An 18,393-nucleotide genomic window follows, 5' to 3' on the forward strand; every position below is an offset into this window, starting at 1 on the left:
CTGAGTTCGCTCCCTTCTTAGAATAGGTAGATAGATGGGAGTCACAGTTAATAGAGGAAATATGAAAATAGTCATCTCAATATAAAATTAAATAAACGTTTAAGAAACATACATACCATTATCACTATAAAAATTGTGTACAAAGGTTTAACTTGTTTGGGTGTTTTGAATCAAAAATAAATCTTAAAATAGAAGCCTTAAATGTTATAAAAAAGCTTTTTAAAGCTTATGCATGTTTTTAATCTTTAACATTTTAGCTAGCTGTTTTGTATCTTACTTCATTTAATGTTTGCAAATATTGAGCTCAGAGTTCCGAGATAAACACAGTAGTAGCTAACTTCAGATTTTATAGCGATCTCAGCGATTTGTTATCAATATGAAACAAACTGTCTTATTTATGTGTAACGTTTTTTGATTGTCGTATATCTGCCAACATTTCTTTGTGATGACATCATACGCAAGCTCTCATGAAAAGTTTACGGAAAGTTGACCACGGGTATTGCTTTTGTTCCCAGTTTAATTAGTTCAACCGATTTCTATGACTTGCTTTCGTCACGCATCACTACACAACACTTGTCTATTTTTAGCAATTCTATCAAAAATGACAGCTCAAATCCACCATTTGTGTATGTCTGTATGACATCGAATGTGTACGTTATAAAGCAGTGTTTACCAACATTGACTGCCACGACAGAATAATGTGTCTTTGTTTGTCTATCTAAGTGAGCACCAGGAAGTGCCAGGCTGAACATTCAAATGCTGGGCCTAATACAGAAGTGCACGACCACATGACGTCACAATTTGAGTAACTGTGGCCTAGTTCTAGTATACGAATGTATGCTGTGACCTGTGGTTGCGCACTTCTGCACTAGACCAAAACTTTCAATTCTAATTTGCAGTTGAAGCGATCCAAGTGACTCTGTGTATTTTGGTGGCATCCCACTTTTAGCATACAGTCAGAGTTAAACAACAGTTTCACTCATATGTGCACTTGTATAGCCTAGCCTATACTAGACCCAAAAATTGAGATGGGTCTAACCTAGTACTAGTATATCATTTGAAAGTAAAAGATTGGCAACTATTTCAAGAAAAAATATGCAAAAAATCATAAAAAATGTACCCAAATTAGTTTCTTTGGGCCATAGTTTAAAGCCTCCGATCTTCCGATTTAATATTTAGTCAAGTTTATGTCAGTATGTTTTAGACCATGTAACCTACTGCTTCTACATCTAGAATAAAAAAAAAAGTTTCATAGATCTAGAGTTCTATATGATCAATGTAGTGTGAAGATAATCACTGTTTTTCATAGATGTAGTGACCATGTTCGTATGCCACTGTTTTCTCATGTTCTTCAAGCGTTTCTCATTCAAGCTTTCTAGGCTTTTTCTACCTAGGCTATTAACAGAATGAATGAACCAATAAATGTCTTTGGTTACTTTTTAGAAAATGGCGTCTAGGCCTAACTGCATAATACTATGTATATCTTATCTTATGTCAGCTAGCCCAAGCCTTGATGACTGGGTTGACATTATCAGCTTGCCAACAGGAAGAAGAGTTTAGAACAAGAGAGGCAGCATCACAAAAACTTAGAGTTTATTAAAGATATGTTAAATAAAATATATGCAGCAAGTCTGCATTATCAGTTTTGAGTTGTCACACAAAAAGTTAACTATTATTAATTCTATTTGTACGCATTGTTTATAGCCCCACAGTTTCACAAAGCTGGGCATCCAACATTTTCCAGGGGCACCCAGTTTTTAAGCCCTTGCATGTGTTTATTTTATTGTGCATTCATGTGTAAACAGGATATCATTTGTTGTCATTTTTCAGCCTCTTTTTTATCTGAAGATAGTTTCAACCGCAGTATTAAACAAGAATGGTAAATGCATAAGCCTTATGAGGCTGTTGTGAAAATTTCTTTTTGTACATATTTTTTGTACAACCTACTAACAATATTTATTCTTTTAGACTTGTTCATAATCTTCTAAAATATAAGTGATCTTTTGACTGTTAGGCCTAAGCACCATGGCCTCACATGAAGCTACTTCAACTGTATTTCCAGTAAACGTTCAGAATCACAATGCTGGTATACTCAAAGAGCCAACAACAGTTACTATTCCACCACCAGCGAACTCCATCCAACATATACCATGTGCTAGTATCACGCAATCAGCTTCCGTTAGCATTGTTGAAAAAGCATATCCCCACAATCATGGTCTGTCACCTACAAAACCCACAGGTAAAACATCATCAATGGTTTGAAGTATTAAGCTTAATACAAATCTTAACTTACCTTACAAATAGATCTCGGTATTGCTAACATGAATATATGGCACTTGTAAAAGTAAATAGGTCTACTTCTTAAAGATGACTTTTTGCCAGTGTATCTTTTGACTTATGTCAGTACATTCCATGTAATTGTATAATATTCAAACTCAATTGCTGTATAGGTTGCTTGTTAAAAATATTGTTTGCATTTATACATATATACATACAATATATGCATACAATAAGGTTTAATTTATTTGCATACAGTAAAATTTTTGCTAATACAATGTTGACAGTTGTTTTATTGTTAACGCTTTTTGGCTGGCTATTTTTAGTTAAATATATATATAGATATATATAGATAAAATTTTAAGTGAACTAAGTTTAAAAACTATCTCGGAAAAATTTTATGTAGATCATCACAGAAGAAGAAAAGGAACATTGCTTTTATATGATTCTTCACATTTTGTCATGTATATATGTTTGTTAATAATATACTTACTCGTAATTTTTAGATATCTCTGCATCAAATATGATAAATTCTAACAAATATCTCAAGCTAAATGTTGGTGGATCTCTTCATTACACCACAATGGGCACTTTAACGAAGGAAGATAACATGTTGCGTGCCATGTTCAGTGGGAGGATGGTTGTTCTTACCGACAGTGAAGGTGCACAGAGTCAATCCTTATCTTTGATTTTTATAAAGATGAACTCTTTGAAATGTTTAAAGTGTGTTAGCTTTTCATATGACCGCATTGTAGGGGTGGCCTTAGTAGAAGAACCCTAAAGGTTTCTAAAATTCTACTTTGGACTGTAGCATTTTGAATCTTCTGACTAAATTGTTTATTATGTAACATAGTGCTATAAGATGCTTTATCTTCTTTTTTCGGTTGTCCTTTAGCTTCTTAGTAAGCACTTCTGTAAAAACTCAGGATATATTGAGTACCTTTGGTTGCTGTCATTAGTGAGAAAGACATCTCTCAGTAATTGCTCTGTACTGAACCGTTGCTTACTGCTTCCATGGACAAAAACAGGAAACACCATGTCCATGACATCGTTTGCTAATTGACTTACTTTGAACAAACAGCTTGTTTTACATTGATTAGTTATTATTACTTTATTGTCTAATTAAGTTCGTTTTGTTAAAAAAAATTCGAAAATTTTTTTTATATACAATTAACAGTATTACAACTGACATTGAATTAATTTCCTAGGACTTGGGATGTGATATATTTTATTAAAGCAATGTCGGTTAATAATAAAAGGTTTGGTGGAATTAAACTCTTCAGCATGATGTTACACATCTTTACACCATTTATCACTACGGTAATATTTGTAATGGTCATCGTTGTATTTGCCGTCAGATTACTTTATTCCATAACATGTTGCTATGCGTCACATTTGTATTTTGATCAGCTGCTGACTGTGTTGTTTTTGACACATTCGCTTTCAAATCTTAGGATTCGATAAACTGAGCAATTTGGATTTTAATACCTTAGGCTTTCAATTCACAAGGATTTTATATTTTGCTTTGACCATCCCTAATACGATGTTTAAGTCACCTTTTGTTGCACTTAATGCAACCACCTGGGAGGTTATGTACTGCAGACCAACCCTAACAATGTTTGTATCATTTACATTTTCAGGATGGATTCTGATAGACAGATGTGGAAAACACTTCAGTGCTATTCTAAATTATTTACGTGATGGATCAATAATTCTACCTGATAGTCGGTATGAGATAGCCGAACTTTTGGCAGAAGCAAAATACTATTTAATACAAGGTTGGCTGTTTTACATGTTTTACTTTAAACCGGTTGCTAGAATAATTCAAAGTCTTAATAAGAATCCTAAATAAAATGTTTTGGAAATTTATTCAATATTATGCCTAAATTCATTTAGGTTTATTTATTATTTAATGCCTAAATTAACCCAGGCTTATCTAAAAACTTAATGTCGAAATAAATTGTTGACAAATCATAATAAATGAACCAACCCAACAACAACCCAGCTAACCCAACAAACATTTGTTTTGAAAATCTTGGACAAATGAGGATGCAAAATATGTCGCCATAGAAAATGGCAACCTGGAGAATAATTGATTGAAAAAATTAGGTTAAACTCATGTTTCATTGTAGAATTTAGAAACATCGAACTTAGCTTATATTATTTATTGTTTGTTTGTACATTTCACAGTGAAACGCCAGCAGCGTCGTCAAACTAAATTTTTGAAATTCAAAGCTTGCGTATTTTTAAAAGGAGATATCCACTAGTTACCATTTTTTTCCAGAACGATCTTTTTCTCCATTGCTGTTAGGTTCTGTGATGCATATTGCAATCACTTTACTTAATATGGAATTCTCCCAGCATAACCAAAAGAGAAGTTTGCCAAGCTGCTAGTTTTGCATCAAAGAGATATTTCATGTTGCATATGCATAAGCCAGTGTCATCTTTAAGTGTGAGCTATGACTTAATTGAACTGCCTTAATTTTGAAACTTTAATTTGCCCAGGAGTGTCCGGTTCCTATCATTGCCTACAAGTATTATAAATGCACAAAAGCCAGCAATACTAGAAACTTAGTTTAATTTGACTTTGTCTAAAAATTATCCTATCACCTGATTTGTAAAAATCATGTAAAAACCATTGTTATTTTTTGTATCTTTTTTGCTACAAGCTAGTAAACTTGGTGCTTCGACTACCCCAGCATTGAGAAATACCATCTTCAAAAATTCTTGAGCAAGATAAAGTTAAGGAAGTGTGACAACATAGGTTTGTCATTACTCCACAAACTGTTAACATTTTTGGATCGGCAAATGAATTAACAGAATGTATATTTGCCCACCACTGCGTTTTGAGTTGGACACTCCTGGTTTAGTGCATATATTTTTGCAAGTGAAATTTAGCTTTTAAAGTGGTTAAAACTTAGGAGTAGAAACTGTAACATCACATTCAGTTTACCCATACTTACTCATGCTTTTTGTAAAGGAAAACCAGGTTTACATTTTTTGCACCAAAATATCCCTTCAAGGCCTATTTTCAAGGAAAGCTTTATGTATACATATATTACAGTTCTTACTCCTTTTTCCAATGCAACAACATACATATATATTCTAGCAGAACAACTCTTTGATTTTTATCCACAAAAAGTAGTTTGATATATATTACTATACTGTATTATTTTATCTATATACTGTAATGAAATATTTATTGACACTGCAGTTTTGCTAGTACGGTAGATGCATTTAAAACTGTAGGTTGTAGCTTTTTTGTAATGTTACTGGTATATATAATGTAAAGCTTCTTTACTCAAAGTTGATCCTGTCGATAAATTATTTGTAAGTGTTATACCATCGTATGTTAATTTATGCTAACCATTAAACTATAAAATGTATCTTTGTTTAAAGTTATCATTTGTAGTAGAAATAAGGTATAGTCTAAGACCACACAACAAACAGAATAACAGATACCTGTGTTTCATGATGATGCTTTTGGACATTAGCTTTCATGTGTCGAGTTGAGCTATTTCTTAGTAAAATAACTGGTGTATTGCCAATTTCTCATATGGTATTACATTATCCAGGTCTGGTTACTCAGTGCGAAACTGCTCTGGAGAAGAAAGCTGCGGAGGCTGATCCAATCTGCCGTGTTCCTATTATTACATCACACAAAGAGGAGCAAGACTTGGTCAAAAAATGCAATCGCCCAATTGTGAAATTTATGTACAATCGTGGCAACAACAAGTATTCTTACACAAAGTAAGTGAGTCATCAAAGTGGCAAACATCAGAAAATAAAAGTTGAAATAAAGTTGCTGCAGTAACTGGCTGGAATTAGACAAAATGACATCGCACGAATACTACCAATTTTATTAAAATTTAAGTCAAGTTGTCATAGATTTGAACCAACTTTGGCTCTATGCTCTTTCCTTTTTTTTAGTTCATCTGATGACAACATGCTTAAAAACATTGAACTATTTGACAAGCTCTCCCTTCGTTTCAATGGACGTATCTTGTTCATGAAAGATATCATTGGAGATGAAATATGTGTGTGGTCGTTTTATGGACACCAGAGAAAAGTAGCAGAGATATGTTGCACCTCTATTGTCTATGCCACGGAAAAGAAACAGACTAAGGTGACTTGAGCATTAGATGTTAGTAGTACCACAGTTGGTATTTGGTAATCGTTGCATTTTTGCATGCAGAAATACTTTTCCCATGTTGTACTCAGAAAATTCTAAATGACTGTTGTGCTATAATCAGCCTATTTTGAATTTGTCGATACAAATTTTTTAATAATAGCCTAGCATATTATTTAAAAACCATAAGCAATGAATTGCATGTACATTTGCATTAGTATTGCAATTATGCATGTAAGTATGGTATGTTGAATTGTCCATGCAAGCTTTATGCGAAGGAGGGCCAATTTCACAATCATTCAAGTGAATGTGGGTTATGTGACGATCTCATGTTGTATTGTGGAGGAAGTCAATTGTGTTAGTAATTTAGTAAATCATTAACAACTTACCTAATCATTTTGCTTTACTGTAAATTCTTGTCCATTGTTTTATGGTTGGCAACCTGCTCTAATAACGATAATAATTTTTAGTACATCCTATCGTATGTTGCTATAAAAGATGTGAAGTCTTAGTGCATTATATGTATGTTTTTTATTACCGGTATGTTAAAGTTTATTTGGATTATTTTCGATTTCTAGGGTTAGGCTACACTGTATACCTTGAATAAGAATATTTTCACGAAAATAATTAATTCATTTGGTCAAAGTTGTTGTCATGTGTCAATACTTTCTACAAATCTTTCATCACATTCCAGGTTGAGTTTCCTGAAGCTCGTATTTATGAGGAAACGTTGAATATCTTGTTGTACGAGCCCCATTCAATTTCGCTACCAGTGATTGCACACACAGACGGCAACACCTCAGACAGCGTCCGTCCCGCCTACAACTGCCAAAGTGATGACGATGTTGAAGAGTCAGTGAGAACCCACCGAGTCCGAAGAATTCATGTCAACAGCAATCGTCCAGTTTGAAAATTTTCATTTTCTGTTTTCTTATCATCTTTACATTGTCTTCCTCTGAAAATAGCTTGTGTTGGTCAAGTTTAAACCTTTCTAATTCCATACCTGCCCAAGAAGAGGACAGGAACATCGTACCTTGACATTTATCCCTGAAGCACTGTTGATAGCTGTTCTTGTTGGCTTCTCATGATGGATGAAGAACTGCAGTGCTTAGAAGTAGTGTCAAGTTATCAGTATTTAGATCGATCTTTTTCCCATTATATGAGTGCAAACACTTTAGTAGCTTTGCAGTTTTTGTCCATTTTTTGTGCTTTTTTTTTGAGAACGACGTCATTGCGTTGATCCTATACTTCTCAACGCTATACTCAATAACAATTGCAGGGAAAACCAAGATATGTTTTTGCCAACGTTTTTAATGAACACATTGACAGTGCGATTCACTTTTGATTTGTGTCTTTTGAAGTTTCACACCATTTCCATTAAAACCATCTGATAGACAACAATAAAAAGTGCAATTATAGTCTAATGATTTGTTTCTGCCGTTTACATCGATGTGTATAAAAACATTGTTGTGTTACGAAGTGTAACAGTTGTACTGCATTTTAAATTTTTCTTCTTTTTGTACCCCTAATGAAATGCACAGTACGGCGTATACCGCGCTTTTGCTTATTGTACATGATGTTTCATTTATTATGAGGTATTACTATTTCCTTGTGTCGGTTTGTACACGCTCTTGCTGTATTCGTCTTTTCTATCTTGTATGTTTTATTACCACATTATCAAGGTACCCACTTTTTTCGTGTTCTTTTCTTCACGCACAACCCACGTTGATATTTGTACTTGTGCAGCAAATTTAGCATTTTGATAAACGTTACAGAATAAGAACTGTTTGTTTGTTGGTCCTCACATATTTTACGAGGCGGTCGTTGGGTTGAGATATGACCAATGCTTTTCATCGACTTCCACGTGACAGTGTTGTTTGTTTTAAAAGATGTCTCTGCTGTGTAAAGAAAGCTGAAATGACTTCGTACTTCACAAGTTTTGGACGGCCAGTTAAAACGAGTCCGTTTCTGGGAGCCAAGTTGCGGAGCCAGAATAAAGAATTCTTCTGACAACTCATCATTCCCATCGAACCTAAAATATCGCGGTTTCTATCAAAACGGGCTTCAACGTTGCGCTTTAAAAAGAAACCGCAAAGAGTGTTAGACCAGTATGGTTTAGGAATTAGGCCTATCCCAGCAAATGTTGCGTAACCAACTTTCAGATCGCGTGCACATGTTTAGTAAAAACATGTTTGAAATTTAACAAATGTAATTTTGACCTAAAATGAATGTAGCAAGCAATTGCAAAGTTACAAATATGTGATTTTTTTTCAGAATTTTAAAAAGTGATTAAGCATATTTAGTCTATACGCAAGATTGCAGGGAGCGCCATGCGGTATTGTTTTAAATAACTGCTTATTTAGTAAATTAAAACAGATGATACGGAAATTATAACTGTTTTGAAAGTTTCTACCTTCACGGTTGTTGACCCAAGCACTTCGCAACTAATACCACGTCTTGAAAAACCTCCACGATCTGGATATCACGTGTTAAGTCACGAACCATAGAACCGTAGAGTAGGTCAACGAACACATCACTTAAAACGGTAGCAGCTTCTGGTAAGTGAAAAAATAACTGCTTACGCTACTGTTTAATTAGCTCCGGATGTGATAGGAAACACGTTCCTATTGTATTGCAACTTCTACTCAGCAGGTGAGTCAGCTACTGTACGTATAAACGAGGTGGCCTTTCCTTTAACCCTCCTAACAATGACTCTCTTCATTAATTAGTGTCATCTGTTATATGCGCGTCATTATTCCGAAAGAAAACGGCTTAGCGACGTCTTAAGAAATAATGTAAGAGATAAGAAGCTGCTGCAACTTGTAATACCTTTAAGCTGCTATCTTAAACCGGATTACATTGTCTTCATTGTGCAGAGTTGTTTCGGTGTTAATTAAGTGCACAGTCGAATAGCGAGTTAAAACTGAACATTGCAAACATTTGATCGAACCATGTTTTCGCTATTGATTTTTTCAAAAATTAATTCAATTTTTTCATTGATCTTTTTCCTGCTGCTATCAGGTAAGTTTTGTTCGTTTTTCGAGCTATTGCGTGTGTTATGAGCAGGCTTAACTACACTTGCCCAGGAAGTTGAGTAACAATTTATTAGTTGAACTCGTTTATATCTACTGTACAGAATAAGCCACTTATTTGTACAAAGCATATTTGCCATTTTTAAAACCTGGTCTTATAGTTCTAATGTAAGCTCAAAATCTTAACATTGTTATTGATAAAAAAAAATTTATTGTTTTTTGTAGTATTTGTTTTTTGTTAAAACCAAACCGTGACAAATCAAGAAATTGTTTTTTTATTGCAGGAAATTATGCCGTCTCTGGTAACCTGCTTACACAAGGAGATACAACGTACACGGAGAGCGCAGTTTACAGAAATCGCCGATTTCGTTTGTCGTATCAGCAGGTTTCTTACGATGAAGCTACTAGGCGGTGTATAAACGACAACGCAAAGCTTGCCGTTATCGACTCGGACAACGTATCAAACGTAATCACGTCGATGCTTCAGACTTCGGGAATAATGGCAAGGAACTATGTCAACCCCGCTCATGTAGAACACGGGGTGTGGTTTGGACTGGTTTTAGACTTGGCCGATAAATCGATTGGCATTTGGTCCGATGGGTCAAAGTACAGTCGGGAAAATAAGTAAGTTGAGTTAAAGCAAAAAGGCAAAAATATTATTCACGTATATTAAAAATTGTCACGATGCATCAGGTACCAGCATTACAAACTGAAAGCTACAAGTAAATGTAGATTTACTGTATATTAATTTGTGATTTTACCATTTGCATGAAACAGTTTCACAAAATGGGCCATAAGAGAACCAAATACTGCTCGTGCAAACTGCACTCAGCTTTGGCGCGCCTACTTCTGGGAATGGGACGACACTTACTGCGACCTCCATAGATATTACATTTGCGAAGATCTGGGTATATTTTAATTAACGATACTTTAAAATGCAGATGTTTGGTAACAGATGGTATGCCTACAACGAATAGGCCTATATTTAAAAGTAGTCTATTTTTGTGTCTGTTCAAGTATCTCATATAAGCGCTATAATTTTGACAACGCAGCCTTAAAACAGATCTGTTACGTGATATTTGTATGTCAGATCCACAATCGTTTGAGGTTGACGCCGTAGAGCATTTGGCTGAGTCTATTCTGAACTTAACAAACTACAATGAGGTTAACGCAGCCACTGTGAACAAATTGGCAGGGCAGCTTGATACCTTTTTGAATATCGATGACGACCTCACTCGTTCTGCGTCATCATCTGTGAATGACATCATTAAAGCGGTTGATGACATTACTAATGTTTACAACGTCTCAAAAGTAAATATACAGGCAATGCTGATATCTTTCCAGTTACCAAAATCCTATAAATTTATATGCATAAACGATAGAGAAAAAATCATGTTGCATCGTATGCATTGCTTTTCTGGTACGTTATGTAACTCAGATTGTCTTTGACGATGCAGGGCGAATATTGGCACAACCGTCAGAACGTCGGAATCGAAATTGTGAATCTCAGGAAATATGATAACGGTCTTGAATTGGGCGAAAATCGAACAGAAGCAGGATACACAAAGGCCAGCTCCGTCTACTTAAGCAAAAATTTACTTAATGAAACGTTTGCTAAAATAAACAACACTGAGAACCTGCAAGTCAGTGCGGTCGTGTTCAGAAAACCCACGCTTTTCCAGTCAGCAAGCGTTGGCGTACAAGACAATGGAGAGAACCGCCAAACAACTTTCACATTTGGAGACAAACCAATTAAACGAAGCCCAACCGCTGTAATTAGTCATGTCGTTTCCGTGGATGTAAAAGGAGTAACGATGCAAAACCTACGTTCTCCTGTGACGGTGAATCATTTGATGCCTAATTTTACATGGAAAAGTCCAGACCAAGCAAACCTCGGTCTTCAAGATAAAAAGAGTCTAACTTCTTCTGGCCAAACCGTTTACAAACACGAAAACATCCGTTACCAGATGACTTTACGATGCGTTTTCTGGGACTTCCGGATGCAAGACGGAGCAGGAGATTGGTCGGATGCCGGATGCTCTCGGACCAACATCACTTCAAATGTTAACAACACAGAGGTTGCATGTTCTTGCAATCACATGACACACTTCGCCGTCATCCTGGTAATTACAGTACGTTGGAAGCCATTTGTGTGTTACGCTGTTAGTTCCTTTGTCACGTCAGAAATAGTTTCATAAACTCTGACTTAAATTCTTGCTCAACGCGATATGAAATTTATGTTTTTTCTTCAGCAAAATATATTCAATTATAATGTTTAATTTGAAAACTTATCTGTTGCAATTTAATTGCATTTCATCAGAGTTATTTTTTGTAGGACACGTCTGCATTTTATGCGCCGGAATATGTGACTTACATTACAATCGCAGGGTGTATTATCTCAATCATTTGCCTGCTGGCAACTTTAGTCACCAACCTTGCCTTCAAGTAACTAAAATAATAACAAACTCTTTAAATTTTGATCGATAAATCATTGCAAACGCAAACTATTTTTGCTAACGTTTTGGTTAAACCGTCATTTTCAGTATACTGTAATATTGTCCTTGGGTAAAGTACTCAGAGCCTAGATATGCGTTTGTGATTATCTTGGATTTATTCAGGCAGCTCCGGAACAAGCTTCACCAGAAAGTCCTGATCCACATCTCGATCAGCTTGCTTATTCTCAATATTGCTTTCCTCATTGGGATCGATAAAACCGAGGAAAAAACTTTCTGCTTCGTCATTTCCGTCATTCTTCATTACGCAGTCCTCCTTTCCTGGGCCTGGATGTTGGCGGAGGGGGTTTTCCTCTTCCGTACTCTTGTCCTCTCCACAACGGGAGCCGGTTCTGGAGCTTGCTTTATATGGACGACGGCGGCCTTGTGCTATAGTAAGCTCGCTATCCATTAAGTAGCAAAAATAAACGCAATATAGACAACAATATTATATATATAATGCAATGAGTGGTGTATCGGTGTATCGGTTATTACAGTAGGGTGATGCCTTTACTTGATGCGTTGCATTTCCTTTTCTATGTTTGTTTTATGAGCAATGCATGCCTTAAAAATGCATATAAGTACACGTTACTTTAAATTTACCCACTGTTGCTATAACTGTATTTGCACGGGAGTTAAGTCGGGATTAGGCGGGATATACACAGACATAGATGGCATGAATCACCTTTTACCAACGTAATGAATATGACGTCATGTTTCTATGGTCGAAGACTTTCTTGAGAGGGATAGCGTCTTAAAGTTGTTAAAAAATATTGTGTAAACATTTTGTGATGATACAAGAAACCATATGACGGTCTTACGAATGTTTCAACAATTTTTAACCAATTAACTATTTTATGAAACACATCGACTTTTACGGGTTAGACTGTAGAATATTTGCAAATAATGTAGCTCGTAGACATTATGACGACTACAATAATATTATTTGTTATTAAAATTTCATTTTATTTGCGGGTTTTTAAGTTGTTGTGTTCAAGATTAATTACTTTTAGCAAATTGCATAAGCCGAGTATAATGTGACACCATATCGTTGTCTTGTTCGCAGTAATTCCGGGCGTTGTTGTTGTCACGGTGGTGATGACGTCAATGACAGGTTACCAGAGCTCGAGGTACTGCTGGCTGTCTCAGGACCCTCTCCTCTACTCCGTTGTTATACCGGTCGGGATCGTTCTTGCCATCAACTGCGTTATATTTTTAATTATTATGTACAGCATCACACTGCGCTCACGGGTAAGTGTAGTTTGCGTTCAGACTTACATGCCCATCAGCTTGGTTGGGACTTCTTTCTTAAGGTTTGATTCATTCAGTTATAAACGCAACTTGCCGATTTTATACATCTTCTTTCGGCTAAGATGTTTGCTGTATGCGAATAATTGTTTTGGGTAAACGCTAACTCAACCCAAAATGTGTCTTGCTGTAGTTTTCACGTTATGTTTAAATTTCCATAACTTATGCCTTAAAACAATGATTGAATTGAAAAGTTTCTTATCAAAATTATTTTCCAGCACTTTCGAAAGAACATCGACAAGAAGCGACTCTCGCAGGCCTTAAAAAGAGCATTGTGCGTCATGTTTGTGTTAGGCTTGCCATGGGTGTTTGGTTACATAATGCTGCTTGTAAACGACGACCAAACGAAGGAAATATTTTCTGTTTTATTTACAGTGTTTAACGCTTTTCAGGTGAGAAAATTTTGGCAAAATCTTTATCAAAGAAAAAAGCTACACTCTATATTTTCAACGTTTTAACTCGCTTTTATAAAAGTAATAACTCGAACAAGTTAGGTTGGAAGCTACTTCGATCATGATTTTGACGAGTATCTTCTGCGTTTTGAAGGGCTTTGCGATTTTCATTCTTTACTGCGTGAGACAAGAGTCGGTGAGAAGTTTGTGGTTGAAGTCGCTGAGGTCACGCTACAGGAAGAGTCTCAGTAGTGGAAGGCCTCGTGAATTTACCAGGCGGTTAACAAATGATGACTTAACACAGGTGAAAGCTTAGGCTATAGCCGCGTTTCGTGGAATAATTTTCTTATGCTTTGCTTTATGTAAGTATTTGTTTTTTATTAATTTCATCAAATTCTAAAATATCTTAAAGTGGTTTAACCTAGCACCGACGAGATGATAATTTTAGTGTATTTGTTGTAAAAGGATACTGATAAAAACATCAGAAGAAAGACCTTGTCGATGGACTCGTACCAAAGTAGCAATAACAACTTCGCAGCACCCGTCAGCAATGCCCACGTAGTGCAGGTATTAGGAAAAAACATGAATGTCTCACACGCAGTCGTTTGTTCGTAATATTACTTTTCAAACTTGTAGGTGGTGACGAATTGTGTCTCAGTTATATTTTTTCTGGTTTAATCATCAAAACTAGTGTTCGATCAGAAAAGGTAAAACTATTTTCAGAAAGATTTTTGAACGCAGAAACCAGCCTTGCCGCCTAAAAAGAAGCCTTTGTTGCCACCCCCCAACTCCCTGTGAAGAAGCCACAATTCACCAGGTCATAGCCGCTTCGGAGTCCTGTTGTCAGCGGATGTGATTTCAAGGGTTTTGTTGTTTATTTTCCAATTTGCTTGAGCAAGAGTTTGCCTTTCAGTTGCTTCTTAAATAAAAGTTTTTAGCCTCACTTCAGCTCAAAAAGATGACGAATATGCAATGCAACGATCATTGAAAGCAAAGTATAGTTTATTGGCGCATATTGGGATAATGCAAGACTAAATTATTAAATCACAATCGCTGAACTGGACAATCATCTTTTTATATCAATACACATCCATTAACTGGCATTTTCGGGCCAGCGGATAAAGTACGGCTGCCTTTTAACGCCATAGAATTTATCATACACAAAGAACGCTGCCAAAGCACAAAATGCAAGGACGTTCACCACCACACAATAAGGTATTATCCATGCGGAAACATAATAGTTAACATTATCGGCTGAAGCCACCAAAACCGTGAAGAGCGCGTACCAAGCCCTGTTGCCGCGTTTTCTGGTCATTGTAATCATCGTAAGGGGCAGGAGTGCAGGTAGTTTGATTCGAGTTTGAATGTCAAGCCAATGTGAGAAAAATGTTGAGCACACTAGGATTGTACATAAAATGGCGTCGTTTTGAAACAAGGTCACAAAACAGTATATCAGCGTAAGCATGTAAGCGGCCAAAAAAAAGCCGACGATTATGTGATAAGTAAAGTTTAAAATACTATAACCAGATAACTTGTAACACAAAATATATAAAAGAAAAATTCCACACTGACTGTTGCTGGAGTTTAAAATAGCATTCGCGAACGAAGACGAACGTTCTATGATTTGAAATATTTGTAGCATAGCTCCAACAATATGTCCGCCCTCAAACAAAAAGTTGAACAATCCCATGACGTATAGGCTTTTTATCCAAAGTGGAACAGAACTAATATCTCCCGGTGAACCGTAAAGAACATTCAGAACCCCATACAACATAACATAGTAAACTGAACAGACTCCCATGAAGGCAACAATCTTTTCCACAAACGCAGTAAAGCAGGAACGCTTTAAATCACGGACCAGCAATCTGCTAAAATGATAAAGCACGCGATGATGATAACCAAGCGAATGCAAAATCAAGCATCGAAAAACAAACGGAGAATAATTGCTAAAGTTTAGCATACCTAATTTCTTCTTAAGAGAAGATTGCATTTCATGACCTGTTTCCACACATTTGATTAAACTGTTTAAACTTACAAGCGACTGCAGATGTTTCTGAATTTCATTGGTAAAGTTTTCCAAGTCATCAGCGGCACGACCAAAAGAACCATAAACCTTTAATCGAGTTTCGCATGACACAGCTACAGCGTACATAAGGCTATGTGCATTCGCCGCGTCTATTCTACCAGCAGCCAATAACTGGCGCACAATATCAAAACAAGAGTCACCTTCTAAGTTGCATATTTGGCCAACAGCATAAATAAATAAAGTTGTGCTTCGATAAAACACACGTTTTACATTACACTTGTTAAGAAACAACGCTTGTGAAAATTTTGTAAAAACTTCAAAATTATTGATGTCGTCCTCCAATTGCTCTGAAACTGCTGTGTGATTAACATATGACTTTATACGGCGACTCACTTCTTCAGAATAAGACGAATATATTTTGGGATTGCCGTAAATAAAACACGGTTTTGTCAAAAACTCAGACAAATAATAGCCGCATGTTTTAGTAAATTCAGGTTCCAAATACATCAACATATCGCTGACGGTTTTAATCAATTCAACTAGATTAGAATTGTGATGGTTTGGCGATCTTCCGAGAGGACATACTATTCTGTCAAATGAAACGCCTCTTTTCGTTGCAACGTCATAGAACCAACATTTTTCAGATTTCTCATCGCGAAGCGAAGAAATGTCCAAACATGGAATAATCGTTTCTTTCAAGTTTATCAGAATGATATGAAAAAGCAGAGAAAACCAACGAAAGTATTCAACAGCTGCCCAGTAATTATTATTTTTAGATCGAAATTCTTCCAACAAAATGATATTCTCAAAGTCGGAATATGGTGTAACTTCTTTTTTAGCAAGAGAACCCAAACCTACAAGTGCAAACTCACAAGGTGCTTTACCCATTAATTCGGTGCATTCTTCAGCAATATTTTTCATCACATTCTTAAAGCTTTTAGTTATAAAAATTTGAAGATTTTCGATTTCAGTGATTTTCCGTTCTTCAAAGATTTGCTCTTCTTCAACGCACAAATTGTAATTCACTGGATAAATTTGATCTAAACGTCGTTGTGTTTCATCCCGAAGCTTTTCAATATCATTGGCCACGGTGGTGGATATCTGTGATAAACTTTTACAATATAATGGACGCCGAGCGAAGATATTTGCATCGAAACGATCTTTTCGACTAAGTTCAAGCACGTGGTGGCAAAGTTCATCCAAATCTCGTTGAATTTGTTCGTTGCCAGGTTGTCTGATGAGAGCAGCATTGAAAATACTTGCACTTCTAATCAGACTGAATTTATCTGGACTTCTCTGTCTGTAAATTCGACCAAGTTGATGAAAAATCCTCCCTGATTCTTTAAAATCAATCTCTTTACCGTCTTTATCACAAGCTTGCCTCAATTGTTGAGCAAGTTTCTTTTCTTTTTCCTTATCTGTTTCCAGAAAACTTTGCCAATCTAACGTCATATTTTGAGTACTCAAGTTAGTTATAGAAAGCTGAATATTTTCCTACCAAGCTGTAGAAGTAGTCTACGGTATATAAACCAAACGGTAAACTCTGATTAAGATGGATATGTTTTATTTTTTTTTAAATTTGGAAATAAACCTTTTATTACTGTAAATCTTAATGTCAAGCTCATAACATACACTTTCTGAGGACAATGGAAAATCAAATTTATTTCTTCAAGAATGTTTTCAGTTATTGGTTTGACTCATCAAGCAAGCTACGCTTAAGCTGTCACCCTTACGAATGCTCACCACAACTACTTTCTGGCCACGACTTTTATTTCACAAAGGTCCCACAAATGACCAGTAATTGTATTTATTTTGCATATTCAAATCGAATTATTCGCTGGTCATTTTTGATGTGTAAGTGCTAGTTTTGTGTGTCCCAATTATAAATAACCTAAACATAATTACCTTACAAGAAGAAAACAGTTTTCTAATCCTACACACCAAATGTTAATATTTAAAACATTGATTTCGCTTACGATGACAAGCTATCCAGGTCTGGGAACACAGGTTTGGGCCCAAATTGTGTCGCAAACTCATCATATCGTCAAAATTTGTTACAACTCGGCTCGCCTTAATTACGTCAACACCGAATATATATACCGGACGTGGGCAAACTGCGGCTCGCGAGCCGCATGCGGCTCTCCGGCATGTTTTTTGTGGCTCTTCTAGTCGAATCGTAAAATTCCAAAAAATGTAAAGGCTACCAAGAGTACCGTTTATGAAAGTTTCTGTGTAGTTTTTCTTTATTTAGGCCAGGATTTCGTTTATGACGTAACACTAGACATCGATTCCGACATTGTTTTCAGGTATAGATTCTATACTCTATGGCAAAGGTTGTCAAAATGCACCTCACCAACATGTTTTTATGGGTCTTTTAGTTAAAAAGTAATATCCCAAAATGACTACTAATAGTATAATAACCAAATTGACAATCATTACTGATTTTGCGGCTCGCTGGTGTTTATATTTTTCCGCAAGTGACTCTTTCATTGAACAAATTTGCCCACCCCTGATATATACCATCGGGTCACAATTGTCGCCACCTTGACCCTGCTATAAAAGAACGCTGCTCGCAACGGCACTTAACAACAGATAGCATACCCGCAGGTGAACAATGCACATACAACGCAGCATTAGTTAGTCAATTCAACCCACGGACGATTAGACTTGAGACAATTTTACTCGAGGACGATTCAACCCTACAGCAGAGCGTTGATTGGGTCGTCCTTGGGTTAAG

General features: G+C 36.0%; 2 protein-coding genes across 3 annotated transcripts; both read left to right on the top strand.

Moving 5' to 3' along the window:
* Positions 1 to 1,972: 1,972 nt before the first annotated feature.
* On the top strand, positions 1,973 to 8,189 carry LOC143446655 (BTB/POZ domain-containing adapter for CUL3-mediated RhoA degradation protein 3-like). Its single transcript, XM_076946397.1, has 6 exons — positions 1,973 to 2,239; positions 2,784 to 2,939; positions 3,918 to 4,055; positions 5,853 to 6,027; positions 6,208 to 6,403; positions 7,101 to 8,189. The coding sequence occupies exons 1-6, from the start codon at positions 2,026 to 2,028 to the stop codon at positions 7,314 to 7,316; spliced, it is 1,095 nt and encodes a 364-aa protein (XP_076802512.1). The 5' UTR covers positions 1,973 to 2,025; the 3' UTR covers positions 7,317 to 8,189.
* A 766-nt stretch (positions 8,190 to 8,955) lies between these two features.
* On the top strand, positions 8,956 to 14,619 carry LOC143446748 (adhesion G-protein coupled receptor G2-like). 2 transcript variants are annotated; one of them, XM_076946526.1, is made up of 12 exons: positions 8,956 to 9,058; positions 9,723 to 10,062; positions 10,216 to 10,346; positions 10,529 to 10,749; positions 10,896 to 11,561; positions 11,774 to 11,883; positions 12,057 to 12,325; positions 12,997 to 13,181; positions 13,457 to 13,630; positions 13,785 to 13,934; positions 14,096 to 14,197; positions 14,372 to 14,616. In XM_076946526.1, the coding sequence occupies exons 2-12, from the start codon at positions 9,917 to 9,919 to the stop codon at positions 14,426 to 14,428; spliced, it is 2,211 nt and encodes a 736-aa protein (XP_076802641.1). In that variant the 5' UTR covers positions 8,956 to 9,058; positions 9,723 to 9,916; the 3' UTR covers positions 14,429 to 14,616. The 2 variants fall into 2 exon arrangements, with proteins under 2 accessions (XP_076802641.1, XP_076802640.1); XM_076946525.1 differs by lacking the exon at positions 8,956 to 9,058 and adding an exon at positions 9,106 to 9,427 and having other exon boundaries at positions 14,372 to 14,619.
* Positions 14,620 to 18,393: the final 3,774 nt, after the last annotated feature.

This window comes from Clavelina lepadiformis, chromosome 2 (assembly GCF_947623445.1).
Source record: "Clavelina lepadiformis chromosome 2, kaClaLepa1.1, whole genome shotgun sequence".
In the NCBI taxonomy this organism is placed as follows: Eukaryota; Metazoa; Chordata; class Ascidiacea; order Aplousobranchia; family Clavelinidae; genus Clavelina; species Clavelina lepadiformis.

Excerpts from the sequence above, each read along its gene's own strand:
- LOC143446748 (XM_076946525.1), top strand. The coding sequence starts at position 9,358 with ATGTTTTCGCTATTGATTTTTTCAAAAATTAATTCAATTTTTTCATTG. Across the intron at positions 9,428-9,722 it reads CTTTTTCCTGCTGCTATCAG|GAAATTATGCCGTCTCTGGT; the intron begins GTAAGTTTTGTT and ends TTTTTATTGCAG. Across the intron at positions 13,935-14,095 it reads CAAATGATGACTTAACACAG|GATACTGATAAAAACATCAG; the intron begins GTGAAAGCTTAG and ends TTGTTGTAAAAG.
- LOC143446655 (XM_076946397.1), top strand. The coding sequence starts at position 2,026 with ATGGCCTCACATGAAGCTACTTCAACTGTATTTCCAGTAAACGTTCAG. Across the intron at positions 2,240-2,783 it reads GTCACCTACAAAACCCACAG|ATATCTCTGCATCAAATATG; the intron begins GTAAAACATCAT and ends CGTAATTTTTAG. Across the intron at positions 6,028-6,207 it reads AACAAGTATTCTTACACAAA|TTCATCTGATGACAACATGC; the intron begins GTAAGTGAGTCA and ends CCTTTTTTTTAG.